The following is a 19,612-nucleotide window of genomic DNA, read 5'->3' as shown; positions in this document are numbered from 1 at the left end:
GTTCCAGCCCACCATTCAGAGTGAGTTACATCAACACAACCTGAATTTGGTTCAGTTCTGCTAGGAAAACACCCTGAGACAAGGATTTGAATGCAAGGTGTGTCATCCTCAAATAACACTAGGAGGGAAGCAGGAAAGTGACACAGGGAAGGAAAGGACACCATTAGAAAAAGTTGCTGCTGCTGCTGAGCAGGTGACTGCTGAAGGCAGCTGGGGTTCAGTCCACTGCTGACCTCTGAACAATCATATGGAATATGCGTCAATGGTCTAGGTCAAGAGCAGTGTTGGGTTATTGCCCCTAACACACATCTGCCATTGAAATGTATTCCATTCAGCACAACAATAATAAATATAACACCACATGGTGGGCAGAATAATGCCCCCTAAAGATGTCCATATCCTAATCCCCAGAACCTATGTGTGGGCTGTGCTGCATGGAAACACGAGAGTGAAGGCTAAAGATAGAAATAGTGTTCCTAACCCGCTGCCCTTAAAAATAGTAAAATCATATGGAATTATCTGGTGGCCCCAATGTAATCAAAAAGGCCCTTTAAAAGTGAAAGAGGAAGCAGAAAGGTTTGAGTTTGAGCAATGCAAAGGGGGAAAGATTCATGTTGGTGGTGGTTTTGAAGCTAGAGGAAGGAGCCACTAGCCAAGAAGTGCAGACAGCCTTTGGAAGCTTGGAAAAGCAAGAAAACAGATTGTCCCCTAGAACCCCCAGAAAGGAGTGCAGCCCTGCCAACACCTTGATTTCAGCCCAATGAGACCCATCTTGGGTCTGACTTCCAGAACTGTTAAGATAATAAATTTGGGTTGCTTCAAGCTGGTAAGTTTGTGGTAATTTGTTACAGCATCAATCAAAAATGAATACACACACCCAAAGTAATGTCTTTTCAAAATGTATATGGACAAAATCATAAAACTTTGCTGAAGGACATTTTAAAGGTACCTGAATAAATAACTGGCTCATGAATGAATGAGTAGATAGATATATACATGCATGTGTATATTCCCAACCAAAATTACAAACTGATTCAAAACTATATCTGGGAAATAAAATGCACAGCAGTAGAGAGAAACATTGAGAGAAGACAATGTCCTAGTGTTTGTCAGCCATATTATAGGACTATAGTAATTGAAACAATGTCAAAAGAATATACAATAAGTTCAATGGAAAGTATGCAGTGTGAGACTTTATTAAGAGGAGGTAATAGGGGCTAAATGGGAGCACTGAGATTATCAATAGAAGAAGATAGATGGTCTATAGCCTACGGAGGGAAGGACCTTAAGGGAGAAGAGGGTCTCAGAATCTCAGTATCTGAAAAACCTCAGTTTCTGTGGGGGTGGGGGGGGGATATGTGTGTGGGGCCAGAGAAGGGCTAGCAGAGTGCATGCCCAAATTGCCTGATCACTGGGGGCCATCCAGGGGCATGGGTTGGGTAGGGGACAGCGGCCCTCTAAGGCCTGGACACAGCCCTGAGGGCTTCTCACAGATCCAGAAGAGTTCTGCACTACATTTCTTATCATTCCAGCCATCATTGTACAATTCCACACAATCTTCATCTCCTTGATTGTTAGGTTCCCCTTGTTTCCAGAAGCTGTGAACACATTCAGAAACATGAGTCCCCTCCCCCACCCAGAGCCCATCCCCAAACCCACTAGTCCATGGCTTTTGATGGCAAATTTCCAAGAACCAGCCAGAGGATGATGAATTCAGAGGTAGGATTTTCAAAATGTGGGTTCAAACACCACCTCCCTCAATCAGCTCTGGCAAAATGAAAATAAAGATTCCTGGGCCCGTACATAAACTTAGAGAGTCAGAACCACCCCCTCCCAGACCCTGCCACCCCACCACAGGTGGATGCAGGACTCTGCATCTCAATTCACTTTCTCAGGTGATGCTTTTCAATCCCAGAACCTGAGCACCCTTGGTTTAGGGTACAAATCTCTTCCCTACCCTTCCCCTCCCAGGCCATTGTTACTGGGAGGTCACCTGAGAAGAAGGGAACTGTTATCCACCCATTTCCAGGACCCTTCATTGTGGTGGTCAGTGAGGCCAATCCAAGCAGGCTTATCATTTCTGATATTCCAAAATTGCAGGAATTTCTGGGGGGAGGGAGGATATCGGGAGGAAGATTTGTGAAGGCCTCCCATTCTATGTCTGCCCACATTCCTGTGGTCCCCTGCCTTCCACAGAAGCCTTTCTGTGGTCTAGCCTGTAGCCCCTACGTAAGTTGTATGTGTTCACATGTGCATTAATGCTGTGAATGTGTGGGAATGTGTCAACTTATGTCTCAGTCCATTTATGTGTCAAAGGAGGGATTACTCTGAGTTTCCTTTCTTTCTATACATGGGCTCCTTTCACATGACCTTCCTAAGTCCATCATGATTCCTCACCCAGGAAGCCTTCCTTGACTTCATCTCCCCCTGCACCTCCATCTCTCAGAGAGCAAATGAGGGCAACAGGAAGTTTTTTGTTGACCAGTTGCCTGGCCCAGCCCCAGACAGGAACCAGGCCCAGTATACCTGCTCCTCAGCATTGTTGACAACCACCAGCTTGGCATTCATATCCTGACAGGCAGAGACAGAAGATTTCCAGGTTCTTTGGGTCTGGGAGAAGGCATAGCAGTTTCCCTGGAAGAAGTCCCAGTTCCAGGGGCAGGGACGGCACAGGCCAGCTGAGGAGCAGGGGCAGGGTTGGGTTCACCAGCTGGGGAGATGGGCCAGTAGGCTCCTAGGCCCCCAACACCAGCATCAGATCTGCAGTCAGGCCCCTTTGTGAAGCCTGTCAGCTCAGCCCCCAAGAAAGCCACAAGAAAGTTCCCATCCCCACCCTGCAGATTCCGGACTGGTAGCCATGGAAGGTGAGCCTCAGGGCTCCCTGTGACCCCACAGCTCGCTCCTTGGTGTATGAACCTTACTTAAAGTGGCATTCATCCAGGCCAGCTGCTGGTGAATCTCCTCCAGATCTGATTTCATTGGCTCCTGCAGAACCCCTGGATGAAGAAGACTTCAGTTATTAAGCACTTCCTGTGTGTTTGGTGCAGAGAGTGCCTCATCTCTGCCTCTCATAGTGACCATGGCAGCCCATTACACAAATGAGAAAACAATCTTAGGGGGTGACTTGCCCAACACTGTGGGCCCCCAGGACCTCACACAGGGATCCAGTCCCCTCCCCCACTTTATCTGCCCTCCTTTGTCCCACAGCAGTGTTTCATCCAAGGTCACACAACTCAGAGCCCTCTCTCCCACTACAGAACCCAGCCTCCAACCTCACCTGGGTTGCAGCTCCCCTGATGCTCCATCTCTCTTGGCAAGGATTGTTGGATCCTGGAGACTACAACAGAGCAGAGAGTTCCTCCTTTATGCGTGCCCACTGTATGCCTGATCCTGCACCCAGTTCAGTTGCAAGGTCTCTGAGAACCTAGCCCATTCCACAAACCCACCAGGAAGAAGATGAGCTGCATTTCACAGATGACGAGACAGAATCGGAGAGGTAATAATCAGCCCACAGTCACACATGAGGTGACAGCATCCCAACACCCCTGCCCTAGTGGTTCTGAGGACTAGAAAAGGGCAAAGACCATCCCAGAAGGAAAACCCCAAGGGACTAAGGACTCCTGGCCCCAGCCCCTGACTCACCTTGAACCAGGGTGATCAGCATGAGCATGAAGAGACCCAAAGAGATGAGAAGCAGCATCAGAAGCAGAGGGGCCCGGGTCAGACACCCTGCACAAAGAGCAGAGCTGGGTGCTAGAGACAGACCCTGCTCCACCCACCCATGCTGGAAGGGGCCACCCAGCTGCCCTGTTCCCCAAGTACCTGCTCCTGAGCCACCCACCCCAGTACCTGGCAAGCTTCTTAAGATCCTGGGTAGCCCAGGGTCTTTCTCAGCTGATCTCTTGTTTTGGAATACCTCCCTCTCCTCTAAACAGGACAGAATACATTTAGCTGAACTTCAAAGCCTGCTAAGCCCTGCTGGAGACCAGACCCTCTCCCCTGCTTGCAGGCTGGAGGCCAGACCTGGACCCCCCAGGACCCTGGAGCCCTGCCCTCCCCACCATCATGCCAGAAAGGGGGCTCAGCCTCATCAAGGCCATCTGGCTCCTTGGGGACACACATCTCCGCCATTCTCTTCCCTTCCCTGTTCTGTCCCACTCCGCTCTAGCCTGTGGTTTTTATAGCCTCATGTATTGCCCTCAGCAGCCCCTCCTCTGTTCTTCCAAAACTCAGGAAGAAGAACAAGGAACCTACGTGGGGACATCACTTCCTCTCAAGAAAGTAGGGGGTAGAAATGAAATGCCTGACACAGCTATGAGACAAGTCATTTGGGGGTGGCAGAAGCTTTGCAGTGAACACTAGCGCCAGAAGGCGCTGCTCCAATCCCTACCCAGAAGTGGTACCTTCAACTCCACCTTATCAGAGCCTCAGTTTCCTTAGCAGTAACATGGAACAATTACTCTCCCTCTGACTGTTATTGTGAGGTCTAATACAGTGCACTAGTAATGGGTATGAATTTCCTACCCGCATGATAAATACTCAGTAGTAATAACACTTAGCCCATGTGCCCCCAGCACCCTGTGCTGTGTGTTCTCCCTCACTGCAACAAATAAAACACCACAGGTGTGCTTTTGGTGGCCTTTGAGGAGCACTAACAATTCTCACAATAGCCCTATGAAAAAGGTACAGTTATTGAGGGAACAGAAACAGAGAGGACAAGCAACTGCCTGGGGTCACACAGCTTATAAGTGATGGGGCTGGGAGTTAGACCTCAAGCAGGTAGACCCCTGAGTCCCTGCTTAACCACTGCACGAAGCAGTACCCTTTCCCCTGTTGTAATTACTAAGTGCTTTGTAGAGACTCACTTTGAAACTAACATATCAAGCTTTGGATTTATGTATGGACTCCTAGTTTCCTATCCAATTCAATCAATTTTGTTACTTACTGTCTTTAATTCTAATCTAAAGTCAATCTGTGTGCAATGGTGGGGCAAAAGGGAAATGGCCACCTTAAGGAGAAGTTATCTTCAGACAGAAGAATGAAACAATATTCTTTACCTACAGGAGGATTGGGCTGGAGTAGCACAAATGACCTTGCAGTCTGAGCAAATTATTCTTTACTACCAGACTACTGTTACAGTGCTTTTTCATAGTATAACTTACATACTAATGATTGACAAAACAAAGGGATGAAGAATGAAATAGTGCCAGGAGCCATACTTCCTAATGGTTTTGTGGCCGGTGATTGCTTAAATCAATACTGTCACCAGTTTTATATTTATCTCGGTTGTCATGCCACTGTGGCTGTCACTAACAAAAAAATTATGGCTATATATTAAGGAACACAGATAATCATCAACCAGAAGGCTTTGAAATGCTTTCTAAGGACAGTGAAGTTGGTCACGGCAAGAAACTTAAAAATGAAATGAAATCTGGACACAGAGATGAAGTTGGTTCGGTTCGCATCTACATTTATACACTCTATAGACAGCATATTAGATCACTTATTATTTTATTTTTAATTATATTTTATTGATTATGCTATTACAGTTGTCCCAATTTTTCCTACTTTGCCCCAATCCACCCAACACCCCCCACTCCCTCTTTAGACAATCACATCATTGTTCATGTATATGGGTCATGCATATATGTTCTTTGGCTACTCCATCTCCTATAATGTACTTAACATCGCCATGGCTATTTTGTAACTACTTATTTATACTTCTTTTTTTTTTAGATTTTACTTATGTATTTTTAGACAAAGGAGAAAGGAGGAGAAGAGGGAAAAAAACATCAGTGTGTGGTTGCCTCTCATGTGCCCCCTACTGAGGACCTGGCCCACAACTCAGGCATGTGCCCTGACTGGGAAGCAAACCAATGTCCCTTTGGTTCACAGGCGAGTGCTCAATCCACCAATCCATACCATCCAGGGTAACCTAATTGTACTTCTTAATCCCCTCACCTCTTTACCCATTCCCCTGCACCTCCTCTCATCTGACTACCATCAAAATGTTCTCTGTATCCATGATTCTGTCTCTGTCCTTCCTGTTTGCTTAGTTCATTTTTTAGATTCATCTGTTGATAGATATGTATTTATTGCCATTTTATTGTTCATAGCTTTAATCTTCTTTTTCTTAAATAAGCCCCTTTAACATTTCATATAATAATGGTTTGGTAATGATGAACTCCTTTAGTTTTTTCTTGTCCAAGAAGCTCTTCATCTGTCCTTCCATTCTAAATGATAGCTTTGCTGGGTAGAGCAACCTTGGTTGTAGGTCCCTGCTTTTCATGACTTTGAATATTTCTAGCCAATCTCATCTAGCCTGAAACGTTTCTTTTGAGAAATCAGCTGACAGTCTGAAATCAGCTGGAAACTCCCCTGCAGGAAACTTCTTTTCTCTTGTTGCTTTTAAGATTCTGCCTTTATCTTTAACTTTGACACTTTGATTATGGTGGATCTTGGAGTGGGCCCCTTTGCATCCATCTTGTTTGGGACTCTCTGTGCTTCCTGGACTTGCATGTCTATTTCCTTCACCAAATTAGAGAAGTTTTCTTTCATTATCTTTTCAAATAGATTTGCAATTTCTTGCTCTTTCTCTTCTCCTTCTGGCATCCCTATGATGCTAATGTTGGACCTCTTAAAGTTGTCCCAGAGGCTGTTTACACTGTCCTCATTTTATTGGATTCTATTTTCTACTTGTTGTTCTGATTGGTGTTTTTTTTGCTTCCTTATGTTCCAAATCATTGACTTGATTCTCGGTTTCATCCACTCTACTATTGTTTCCCTGTAAATTGTTCTTTATTTCAATTAGTTCATCCTTCATTTCTGACTGGATCTTTGTTGTGATGCTGAGGTCCTCACTAAGTTCCTTGAGCATCCTTATAAGCAGTGTTTTGAACTCTGCACCTGATAGATTGCTTATCCCCAATTCTTTTAGCTCTTTTTCTGGACTTTTGACCTGTTCTTTCACATTTGGGCCATGTTTCTTTTTCTTCCCATTTGGCAGGCTCCCTGTGTTTTTTCTATGTGTTAGGTAGAGCTGCTTTGACTCTGTGCATTGATAGTGGCTTAATATAGTAGGTGTTCTGTAGGGTCCTCACTGATCACCCAAGCTGGGTACTAAAGATGTGCCCTTCATGTGGGCTCAGTACACTCTCTTCTTGTAGTTGAGTCTTGATTGCTGTTGGCAGGTCAATGAGAGGGATTTACCCAAGCCAGTCAGCTTCAAAGACTGGCTGTGACCACTGACCACTGACCTTTTTCCTCTGTGGAGAATCAGCTGTGTGGGGGCAGGGTGGTGGTGCTCTGACATAGTCTGTAGCTGCCCACTGGGTGTGCAGGCTCTGGGATTTCCCAGGTGGTGCAGCGCAAGTTCAGCCCCCACCATGCATGAGCTATAAACTAATCTGAGATGGCTACTACTTGTGCAGGGCTTGCAGATTCCTAGGCCAAGCCAAGCTGTGAATCTAGACTGGCTGCTGTTATTGCTGAGGCTCACTGAGGCCAACTGTTGCCTGTTTGAGAGGGTTTAGGAAGTTGTGAGGCATGAGCCAGGACCAGCCCATATGGAAAAGCAGCTTGGGTGGGGCAGTAACTTTGGTGAGGTAGAGTCTCTGGTGATCTCCAAGGTGGGTCACACACTGTTAGCCAGGTTAATGGAGTCTCAGATATGGCACCAGCCTGCTACTTCTGTGGCTCTTTTGGAGGAGGGTTCAGAAAAGGGACAATGGCCTCTGATTGCCTTGATATCAGACACTTCAATTTCTGTATGCCACTGGTGTCTTTCAAGCTGCTACCCTGGTGCTGGGGCTTTGAAGGAGTGAGTCTGAGTAAGTGAGTACTTGTATGGGTTCTTTAAGAGGGAGTGCTTGGGCTCTAGAAGTTTCTTCCACCAACTAAATCCCCACTGGTTTTTGCAGCCAGAAGTTGTGAGGACTTATCTTCCTGGCACTGGAACCCTGGGTTAGGAGCCCTGGTGTGGGGCTGGGATCCTCAATCCCAAGATATCCCGCCTGAATTTTTATCCATCCCACATCGGTGGGGGGCCAGCACATTCCATGTCTGTGCCTCTCCTACTAGTCTGGGTGAATGTGGTATTTAATTCCATATTTGTCAGAGTTCCATTCAATTTGATTTCTGATGGTCCTGAGTGATGGTTGTTCTATATTTTAGTTGTAATTTTGATGTGGTTGTACAAGGAGGGAAGTCATGTCTGCCAATGCTGCCTTCTTGACCATAAGTGTCCTAATTAGATCATTTTTTTATCCATCTGTCAATCTCTGCCTTTGAATTGGAGAGTTTAACCCATTTATATTTAATGTGATTACTGATAAGGTAGGGTTTATACCTACCATTTTGCTATTCATTCTTTATATGCCCTATGTCTTTTTGTTCCTTGATTCTTCTATTACCATCTTTTTTTTTGTATTAAATAGATGTTTTCTAGTTTATCATCTAAATTTTCTTGTTTCTTTAACTATTTATTTTTGAATTATTTTCCTAGTGCTTATCCTGGGAATTACTATTAACATCTTATTTTTAATAGTATGCAAAGCTTTGCTACTATATCATTCCATTTCCCCCTCCCTTTATGTTGCTATTATCACAAATTACATCTTTATACATGTGTGCTCATCAACTTTAATTTCTAATTATTATATTATACAGTTGTCTTTTAAATCACATGGGGGGAAGGAGTAACAAACAAAAATGTGTTTATACTTGTAGGAGACCATTCTGCATCACATGGGCCCAGCTTCCACTCGAAGATGCACAGGACCCACACCTACCCATGGATAGGTTCTCCCATGGAGAATCAGGCCTGCAATGTGCCTAGGCCACTTTGAGTCTTGCTCTTGCTAAAAAATTCCCTCACCCTGAACTGAGGACATTTACTGCAAAGTAACTTCCTAAAATCCATGCTAAACCTTCCAAGGATGAGTGTAACCAGTTCTACCACTTTTGCCTTTTCATTTGCAAATATCCCTCTTCTATGATGTGATTAGCAGCATTGGCTCCTTTGTTTTCTGTATAGGGTAACCACCTAAAGTGAACCTGTGCATAGTAAATGAGGACCATCATGTAATGTGCCGAGAAACCCAATAAAGGCCCGTAACAGCAAGGACCAAGGCTTTTGCTCCCCTTGAGAGAAAAGCTGTGCTTTCCCTTTTCCTCCACCAGACTCGGTAGTCCGTTTGCATGTCTCATTTCATCCATAATGACAAAGACACTGCGGGCTGGTGTCTGCATCAATATTCTCTATTATAGTTACCTATATAGATTCACATTTCTGTCCTGAAAGACTCCCTTCATTTATTTTATTGTGGTAAAATACACATAATATAAAATTTACCATTTAAACTATACAACTCATTGACATTTAGTACATTCACAATGTTGGGCAACCATCACCAAATGAACCAGAACATTTTCATCATTCCAAAAGGAAACTTCATACCATTTTAGAAGACACTCCCCATTCCCATCTCCCCACAGAGCCTGAAAACCAAATCAACATTCTATTTCTATCAATTTACCTATTCAGTATGTTTCATATAAATGGAATCATGCAACATTCTTTGTGTCTTACTTCTTTCACCTAGCATAATGTTTTCAAGGTTCATAATGTTGTCACACATCATTAGTTTATTCATTTCTATAGCTGAATAATGTAGTTTTTCTGGATATAGGATTCTTCATGGACAGATTTTTTTCTTCTTTCAGCATTTCAAATATGTCTCCCTATGGCCTCATTGGTTTCTGATGACAAATAAGCTGTTGTCCTTACTGGGGATCACTTGTACATGATAAGACATTCTCTCTTGCTGCTTTCAAGATTCTTTCTTTTTCTTTCTTTGTCTCTCTTAGTTTTTCTGGATATAGAATTCTTGATTGACAGGTTTTTTTTCTTTCTTTCTTTCAGCATTTCAAATATGTCTTCCCACTGTCTTCTGGCCTTGTTAGTTTCTGGTGAAAAATAAGCTGTTGGTCTTATTGGGGATCACTTGTACATGATGAGACATTTCTCTCTTGCTTCTTTCAAAATTTGCTCTTTGTCTTTAACAGTTTGATGACTATGTGTCTAAGTGTGGATCTTTTTCAGTTTATCATACTTGGAAATTTTTGAGCTTCTAGATATGTAGCCTAATAATTTCATCAAATTTTGGAGTTTTCAGCCATTATTTCTTCAAATATTCTCTCTCTCTTTCCATTCATTCTCTCCTTCTGACACTTGTATCATGTGTCAAGCATATGTCACTATGCTTGATGGTTTCCTTCAAGTCTCTGAGGCTCTGTTAAAATTTTTTTTCTCTTCCTCAGACTGGATAATCTCAATGGACCTATGTTCAATTCTTACTGATTCTTTCTTCTGCCAGATCATACCTGCTATTGGATTCTAGTACAAAATTTTATTTCAGTTATTGTAACTTACAACTCCAAAATTTCTATATAGTTCCTTTTTTATAATTTTTCTCTTTTTTTCAGGATTTTATTTATTTTATTTTTAGACAAAGGGGAAGGGAGGGGGAGAGAGAGAGAGAGAGAGAGAGAGAGAGAGAGAGAAACATCAGTGTGTGGTTGCCTCTTGCATGCCCCCTACTGGGAACCTGACCCCACAACCCAGGCAAGTACCCTGACTTGGAATCGAGCCAACAACCCTTTGGTTCACAGGCAGGGCACTCAATCCACTGAGCTACACCAGCCAGAGCTTTATAATTTCTCTCTTTATAGATAATCTCTATTTGGTGATATTGTTCTTATACTTTTCTTTAGCTCTTTAGATAAGATTTCTTTTAGTTCATTGAACATATTTAAAAGAGCTGATTTAAAGTATTTGTCATAGGAGGCTTCCAATAAAGATGGAGGAGTAGGTAGATATGCCTTGCCTCATTGCACAACAATAAAAAAGGAACACAACTAATTAAAAATTAAAACAACAACACCAAAACTGCCAGAAAATGACTCATAAAAACACCTGGAGCTGTACAGAAGTCCAACAATCAAGTATTAGAGGAGATATATTAATCCAGATGGGTAGGAAGGGCAGAAATGGGGAGTCAGGACAGAGAGGACCTCAGTGTGGCAGCAGCAGGCCAGGGGTGGAGAGGCAGTGAGGCAGTGAAATGAAGAGGCAGCTGGTGGAAGGGGCAGCCCCACATTCATGTGTGGTGGATAAAAATCAAGGAGATACCTGTGAGAGAACCCAACTGCAGGCCAGACTGCACAGCCCAGGGTTCCAGTGCCAGGAAAAATAGAGCCTCATAACTTCTGGCTGTAAACCTAGTGGGAATTGGAGCAGCAGGAGAAACTGCCCGTACATACACAAACTCACCCACCTTGGAAATCACAACCAGAACAGCAGTTGCAGGGGTGCCAGTTGCCATACAGGAAGTGGTTGAAGTGACTGAAAATGGTGCAAGGGCCAGGCAATCCCCCAGATGTCAGCCAGCAAAGGTATTGTCCCCTCTTTAACTCCTCCCACACACACAGAGCCAGAGTTGCCCCACCCTGGCAAATACCCAAGACGGGAATTGAATACAGCAAAAGTATGAGGGAAGAAATGAAGGCTCTGCTAAGGGAAATAAAGAAAAATCCACAGGAAACCAAGAGTGAAGGGAGGGAAACTGGTATCCCTCCCTTCACTCTCCAATGATTTGGAACATAAGAAAGAAATAAACATTCAATCAGAACAAAATGAAGAAACAAGAATTCAAAAAAAATGAGGAGAGTTTAAGAAAACTCTGGGACATCTATAAAAGAGCCAGCATCCGAATATAGGGATGCCAGAAGGAGAAGAGGAAGAGCAAGAAATTGAAAACTTATTTGAAATAATAATGAAAGAAATAATAATGAAAACTTCCCTAATTTGGTGAAGGAAATAGACGTATGAGTCCAGAAAGCACAGAGAATCCCAAACAAGTTGGACCCAAAGAAGACCACTCCAAGACACATCATAAGTAAAGTGCCAAAGATTAAAGATAAAGAGAGAATATTTAAAGCAACAAGAGAAAGGAAGAGAGTTACCTACAAAGGAGTTCCCATAGAACTATCAGCTAACTTCTCAAAAGAAACTTTGCAGGCATGAAGGGACTAGCAAGAATTATTCAAAGTGGTTAAAAGCGAGGACCTACAACCAAGATTACTCTACCCAGCAAAGCTATCATTTAGAATTAAAGGACAGATAATGTGCTTCCCAGACAAGGTAAAGCTAAAGGAATTCGTCATCACCAAGCCTTCATTATATGAAGTGTTAAAGGGACTTATTTAGGGGAAAAAAAAGATCAAAACTATTGAATATTAAAATGACAACAACTCACAACTATCAACAACTGAATCTAAAAAATGAAACAGAAACAAACTAAGCAAACAACTAAGGAAATAACTAGAACAGGAGTAGAATAATAGATATGAGAGTATCTGGAGAGTTATCATCTGCGAGGGGGGGAAGTGGGTGAATGGGGGAAAAGGTATGGGGATTTGAAGCATAATTGTGTAGCTACAGAATAGACAGTGGGGATGTTAAGAAGAGTATAGGCAATGGAGAAGCTAAAGAACTTACATGGATAATCCATGGACATGGATTAAGAGGGGAATCACTGAAGGGAAGGGGTAACTGAGCAGAGGGAGACAAAGGGAGAAAATTGGGACAAACTGTTACAACTGTTATTAATCAATTAATATACTTTAAAAAATAAAAAAGTAAAGTCTTTATCTAGTAGGGGTCCCAACATCTGGGCTTACTCAGGGACAGTTTCTCTTTTTTAAAATTTTACTTATTTATTTTTAGAGAAAGTAGAAGGGAGGGAGAGAAACATCGATGTTGGTTTTTTCTTGCACACCCCCAACCAGGGACCTGGCCCACAACCCAAGCATGTAACCTGACTGGGATCAAACTGGCAACCCTTTGGTTCACAGGCAGCACTCAATCCACTGAGCCACACCAGCCTAGGGCAGGGACAGTTTTTATTCACTGCTTTTTCCTACCATGTATGGGTAATCTTTCCTTGTTTGTTTGTTTGTTTGTTTGTTTGTTTTATATCTTATAAATTTTTATTGAAAACTAAAACAGTTCAAATAATATAATGCAATAATAGATTGTGACAGCTATGGAAATCAGACTTTTCCCTCCTTATTGTTGACACTGCTTCTTTGTTGACATTGTTTTTGCTTTAGTTAATGACTTTTCTGAACTAATTCTGAAAGTCTATATTCTCTTTGTATATGACCAGTAAAATTACTACCAGCTCAGTAGTTAGGTAGTAATTCAATAGAGATTTCCTTAAATGCCTGAAACAAATGTCTCCCAGTCTTTGCCGAGGATCCCTGTGGTTTTTGGACATGACTTTAAACACTTAACCTGGAAAGTTTGCAACTCTGCCTTAGTTTCCTTTCTGCTTTCACCAAGCCTCAGAGCCTGAAGTGAGAACCTAGGCCCTTCTCAAATCTTTCCTGGGCATGCACGCAACCCTATGGATGAACGTGGTTTCCAGATTCTCAAGAATTTGTTAGAATTTTCAAAAGCTCTTAAATACATTTCATTCATAATTTTTCTTTTTAATACTTTGGTTAGACCATTATTTGCCCCAATTGTTAGCCATTGCCTCAGGCAGCTGTGATGTTAAACATTGGATAAATGCTTTTAGTGGATGTCAATTACAGACAAGCTTTCTAAGGGAGGTCTAGACAGGGAGCACTAGACACATCAAATAATAACTCTTTCTTAGAAATGAAGTTTTGTGATGACTCCCACTCTATTCTTTCTTCAGAAATGTAGGCTGTTAATTTCAAGGCTACTTATGTGTGGGAGAGTTGGGGAAATGGGACTAAGGTAAGTTAAAAGTCCACAGAGCTCTTTACTGAGATTCAGCTATTTTTCTTGACTAAATGCTTCCTGAATACTGTAAACTTGTGGTTGATTTCCAACTTCTAAAAATGTTGATTCTTACAAACTTCGCTGTTTTCTTTTTCATTGCTTTTATGGAAAGGAAAAATTTTACCTCTGCCGTTTTTTTTTGTCATCCTCTTTCTTTTTTTTTTTCCCCTGGATTTTTTTAAATGCTTAAATTGTCTTTAATTTGACCAGTGAAAGGCTTTCACACTGGCTTTCTGTGTCCTTTGACCTATGCCTATAAGTCTTATGCTGATCAGTTTTCCTTCCTCTTGGTTACAACCTTGAGAATTTCTAGGGTGAAATCTGGCCCCACACAGAGGTGTGAGGAGAAACCAAAGAAAAAGGCAGACCACTCCAGATGGTAGGGGACAGGTTTTACACACAAGGAAACTTACTTGTACAGTTGTCTTAGGTAACCACAAATAAGCAGACCTCTGTCCCACCCACCAGAATCTTAAAAGTTTGTATAGAAGCCTTAACTGGGTTAGTCACATATACTATCCAGACAGTCTCAACAGTACTTACTCTCTCAAGGCTGTGCCCTTGAAAATGGCTCCCACTGTGCCAACAGTGGCCATCCATTCCAACAACAGGGAAGGGTGAGGAGTCTGATTGTGCAGGTCCAGCTCACATGGAGCTCGCAGGTTAACTGGCAGTCACACCCTCTCAATGATCTCTCTAACATTTCCTTTCTGGACCAACTAGATATTCCAGGCTTTCCCTGCCCCAGTGTGTAACCAGCCATTTTCCCCAAAGAGCTCGTGTTGCTTTTAAGTGCAGCATGGAATTCAGAAACTAAGACCTGGATGTTCAGTGTACTTATTAATTATTGAGTATCACTAGTGCTAGACCTCTCAGCAGGACAAATGGAACACACACACGCATATACCTCTATGTATTTTTAAAGCCATGAGATTATACCAACACTTCAATTAAATACAACAGATTTCATTGTAATTTTCTCTCCACTCACCCCTTCTCTGAGGTGAAACCCAGTTCCCATTATCCTGAATGTATTGATTTATTACATCAATCTCCCTACATATAACCAATCTATCACCATCCCCTACCCTGTTGAATAGCACCTCACTGTGTTTGGACACTGACCCCTCCACCAAAGCAGACAGACCTCCATGCTGTTGTTCTTCTTACCTCACTTAGGCTGTCACACCCCAGAGCAGGCCTCCCCTCACATGGAGGCTCTCCTCACCAGGGTCTGAACTCTAAAACTCTAGTGGCCTCCATTTGGGGGGTTGTGGGGAGAGAAAGAGAGGGAGAAAAACATCAATGCAAGAGAGAAACATCAATGATTGGTTGCCTGTCATACACTTCCCAACTGGGGACTGAAACCCACAAGCTCAGCATGAACTCTTACCAGGAATGATACAGATGACCATTCACTTTGTGGGATGATGCCCGACCAACTGAGGCCACACTAGTCAGGGCTCCATTTTGCACACTTATTTACTCTGCTGCCCCTAACAGTTTATCTATCCATGCACCCCACCCATACTCAGAGCCAGGGTCTGCCTGCCCCCTGATGTGGAGCTGCCACTACATTGGCTCATTTCATCTCTGAAATTCAGATAATTAGGTGTTGGGAACTGCCCTGGCCGCCGGGGCAATGACCAGTTAGCCAAGGATGGTAAGTTTCCTCAAGGGAGGGATGAACCTAAGACAGGCATGGTCATAAGGGGGCCCTCAGGGAAGGGCTTTGGGGGGCTATGAAGAAAGGGTGTGATGAGCCTTTGCCCCTTGGCTTTGACATAGCCTGAGTCCTCATTCTGTCTGCAAGAAGTCTCCTAATCTCTTGGCTGCCTTATTTCCCCTGCTCAACCTAAACCTGAAACAATCTGGAGATGGGTGCAACCCTGTGCTTGAAAGGGCGGGTTCCCTGGGGTGGTCAGGCCTAAGAAAGAATGCATAAAATCCTGTGAAACCTGCTTTGCTAGTACCCTCAATTTAAATGTTAAGAGTCCAAGCATGAAACGAGTTTGTTTCCCCAAAGTTTCATGGCCCTTTAGCTATTTGACCCTGACTCACAATAGGCCCTCAGAGTTCTTTGAATGTTATCTATTTGATCATTACTGCCTGACAATTATTGATGAACTTTCCATATATGCCCTGTATTCCTATGTAAATTAAAGCCAATAAAAGCCTGTCAAAGCAAGGGTCCACACAGTCTCCCCTTCAGAGAGTGGCTGTGCCACCCCTTTTCCTCCACAGACTCGGTAGTCCATGTGAATTTGTCTTGTCTCAGCCATAACACCGCAGACAACTGTGGGCCAGAGTCCACATCATTAAGGCTTCCTTGCATTCCCAACTCTGAGCTAGCCCTGATGTAAAGCGTGTATTTTCATCTGTGTTTTTCTAATTGTCACCACAGAAGTGCAAATCTTTCTGTTCTTTCTACATTCTAATAAGAAATCTTACAACTTGATACTTCTTTTCTTCTAAATGCTTTTTGGACATAATTTCAATTAATCCCCATAACACAGATACTATTGTCCTCATTGTAATCTATGACAAACAAGCTCAGAAATTACTGCACCTGCCCACTGGTCCATCAGCTTATAAATGTTGAAGCTGGAATCAAACCATGAAAGCACATTGTTTTTCATTCACACCCTATGCCCCCAACTCACACCAGCTCAAAAAACAGGGCAGGAGGTTGACAATGTTGCCTCTCATATTTGGGAAGTCCAAGGGTGACAGGAAGGGGCCAAATTCAGGCTCAAAATTAGTTTATCTGTCAATTATCTGTCTCCCCCACAATGCAGCCTTCTAGACAGAGTTGGCAAACATTTTCTGAAAAGAGCCAGATATAAAATACTTTTCGGCCTTGTTGGCCATATAGTTTCTGCCATGATTACTCAACTCTGCCACTATTATGTGAAAACATCATATCACTGAATGAGCAGGGGTATGTTTCATTAAATTACAATTGACCCTTGAAAAACACAGTCTTGACTGCATGGGTCCATTTATACATGGATTTTTTTTTCCAAGAAATACCTGTACTATTTTCCCCTGGCTCGTGTAGCTCAGTGGATTGAGCATGGGCTGCAAATCAAAGGGTTGCCAGTTCAATTCCCAGTCAGGGCACATGCCTGGGTTGGGGGCCAGGTCCCACAGTAGGGGCCACATGATAGGCAACCACACATTGATTTTTCTCTCCCCCTCTTCCCCCCTCTCTAAAAATAAGTAAAAATTTTAAAAAATAAAATAAAAATGTTTTAAGAACCTATATAAATAATGAATAAATAAATAAATAAATACCTGTACTATTTTTGATCCACAGTTGAGAGTCCACAGGTGCAGAGGACCAACTATGTACATTGATCTATGCCTATTTATATAAGGGACTTGAGCATCTGTGGATTTCACTATCCACAGAGGACCTTGGAACCGACTCCTGTGGATACCTAAGGACAACTTAAGTTTTTTGGAGAGTCAAATGTTATACATGAATTTTTTCTGCATGAGGGGCTGGTGGCTCTAACCTCTACATTGATCAAGAGTCAACTGTTTTATAAGCCCTGGCTAGCATAGCTCAGTGGATTGAGCGCGGGCTGCAAACCAAAGCATTGCAAGTTCAATTCCCAGTTAGGGCATATGCCTGGGTTGGCTGCCACGTGAGAGGCAACCACACATTGATGTTTCTCATCTCTCTTTCTCCCTCACTTCTTCCTCTCTAAAAATAAATAAAATCTTAAAAAATATAATAAATTTTTTAAATCCAGTGTGACAAATGTTGTCTTTAAAAAATAAAAAAAAGAGTTAACTGTTTTTATAAAAAGAACCAGGTGCTAGGCTGTTTCAGAGGGAGGAAACTGAGTCTATTCTCTTCACTTGCTATATTCCCAGTGACAAGAACACTACCCAGTACATAGTAGGCACTCCACTGGTGTTTATTAAATGAATGACTAAAAGAATTATTATTGCTTGTATGTTCTCTGTGGAGAAGCGGTGATGCAACCAGAGTGACCATTGCTAGTGGAATAGAGGATGGAAGAGCCAGCTGGGAAATATGTTACAGGTCCTTTGGAGGAGCTTTTGTTTCTTAAAGAAGGGGAAAAGAAACAAGTTTTATTGGGCATCTGTTTAGTGCTAAGGACCTGTTCTTTCTTATTACAGCCCTGTGAAATTGGTTTATGCCATACACTAAATGTTTGTGTCCTCTCAGAATCCCTACACTGAAACCTAATCAATCTCCAATATGATGGTATTTGGAGGTGGGGCATTTTAGAAGTGACTAGGTCATAAATGAGATGAGTGCCTTTATGAAGGAGACCCCAGAGAGCTCCATTGCCCCTTTGCCCTGTGAGGACACAGTGAGAAGGTGGCTATCTATGAACCAGGGCATAGGTTCTCAACCACAAATGGAATCTGCCGGTCCCTTGATCTTGGACTGGCAGCTTCCAGAACTCCAAGTCTAAATGTTGGCTGTTTAAGCTACCCAGTCTATGGTATTTTGTTATAGCACCATGAACAGACCAAGACAGTCTGTGTCCCCAATTCACATAAGGGGAAACTGAGGCTCAGAGAGTTGAGAATACCTATTCATGGATACATTGCTTGGGGCAGAGCTGGGGTCCAAAGCCAGAACAGTCTGATTTGGCATACTCTTTGTGCCCATCTGAACTTCCTGAGGAGGTAGTGGCTTTTCCATCTCTACAGACATATCAGCAGAACAGGAACATCAACCCCTCAGGATGGCCAAAAATGGTACTCTGTCTTGGGTGGGCTATTCCTACCACATTCATTATTAACCCTTCCACCTTGTATTCCATACCTTGGGGTTAGATCCAAGACCAGCCACCCAGTTTCCCTTTCTGGGGCCCTAGATTCCTGCTGAAAAACTTTCAGTTCCTCTAGGGACTCACATCCTCTTTCATTTCCTGATCTTTGCATGTGCTGATCCTTCTAAAGGAAACACTCCTTACTCCACCCCATTCCATCTCTGTTGCACCATATCATCCTGCAGCATGGAACCTTTTCCCTAGAATTGAATCTCCTTCTGGAAGCTCTGGCATGATTTCTGATATCACCAAGCAGTTCTACAATTCTCAGCCATTGCTGCCTGAATGTCCCACAAATTTAATCTCAACGTTATTAATCTGGAGATAGTATCAGAACTATTAAAAAAAAAAACACCAAAATTCTCTGGCTGGTGTGCCTCAGTGGATTGAGTGCTGGCCTGAGAATAAAAGTGTTGCCAGTTCAGTTCCCAATTAGGGCACATGCCTAGATTGTGGGCCAGGTCCTCAGTTGGGGGCATGTGAGAGGCAACCTATCGATCTTTCTCTCACATCAATGTTTCTCTCCTTCTCTTTCCCTCCCTTCCCCTCTCTCTAAAAATAAATAAATAAAATCTTTAACAAATTGAACTGAGTGAATTTTAATGATTTTACTGGCTTTATTCAATAATTCATGAACTGGACAGCATTCAATCTAGCAGTTATAAAGGAGCTCTGAAGAGCTATGCAAGGCAAGAGATTTTAGAGGCAGAAGGGAACAGAAACAAGGAAGTTGTACAAGGCAAAAAAGTGGGTTGGTTATTGCGAAGTTACTTTCCCTATAGGGGATGGCTAGTGCTGATCAAACCACTTCTGGTGGGAATGCAGATTGGTGCAGCCACTGTGGAAAACAGTATGTAGATACCTCAAAAAATTAAAAATGGATCTGCCTTTTGACGCAGTGATCCTGCTTCTGGGAATA

At 42.8% G+C, this 19,612-nt stretch overlaps 1 protein-coding gene across 1 annotated transcript; it reads right to left on the bottom strand.

The window, feature by feature from the left end:
* Positions 1-1,173: 1,173 nt before the first annotated feature.
* LOC114515317 (CD209 antigen-like protein 2) lies at positions 1,174-4,170 on the bottom strand. Its single transcript, XM_036032749.1, has 8 exons — positions 4,062-4,170; positions 3,850-3,927; positions 3,643-3,729; positions 3,278-3,337; positions 2,922-2,996; positions 2,527-2,678; positions 1,994-2,106; positions 1,174-1,598 (listed from the first exon to the last, which is right to left on the bottom strand). Exons 1-8 carry the CDS (start codon positions 4,129-4,131, stop codon positions 1,409-1,411), a joined length of 825 nt encoding a protein of 274 aa, XP_035888642.1. The 5' UTR covers positions 4,132-4,170; the 3' UTR covers positions 1,174-1,408.
* Positions 4,171-19,612: the final 15,442 nt, after the last annotated feature.

The sequence above is a fragment of the Phyllostomus discolor genome, chromosome 8 (genome assembly GCF_004126475.2).
Source record: "Phyllostomus discolor isolate MPI-MPIP mPhyDis1 chromosome 8, mPhyDis1.pri.v3, whole genome shotgun sequence".
NCBI lineage: Eukaryota > Metazoa > Chordata > Mammalia > Chiroptera > Phyllostomidae > Phyllostomus > Phyllostomus discolor.
This window is presented reverse-complemented; position numbering and strand designations above follow the sequence as displayed.

What these genes read in the sequence shown, in the direction of transcription:
- LOC114515317 (XM_036032749.1), bottom strand. Translation starts at nt 4,131, where the DNA reads ATGGCGGAGATGTGTGTCCCCAAGGAGCCAGATGGCCTTGATGAGGCT. An exon ending in GATCTTAAGAAGCTTGCCAG is followed by an intron (nt 3,730 to 3,849) that starts GTACTGGGGTGG and finishes CTCTTTGTGCAG; the next exon opens with GGTGTCTGACCCGGGCCCCT. An exon ending in TCAACAATGCTGAGGAGCAG is followed by an intron (nt 2,107 to 2,526) that starts GTATACTGGGCC and finishes CCCTCCCCCCAG; the next exon opens with AAATTCCTGCAATTTTGGAA.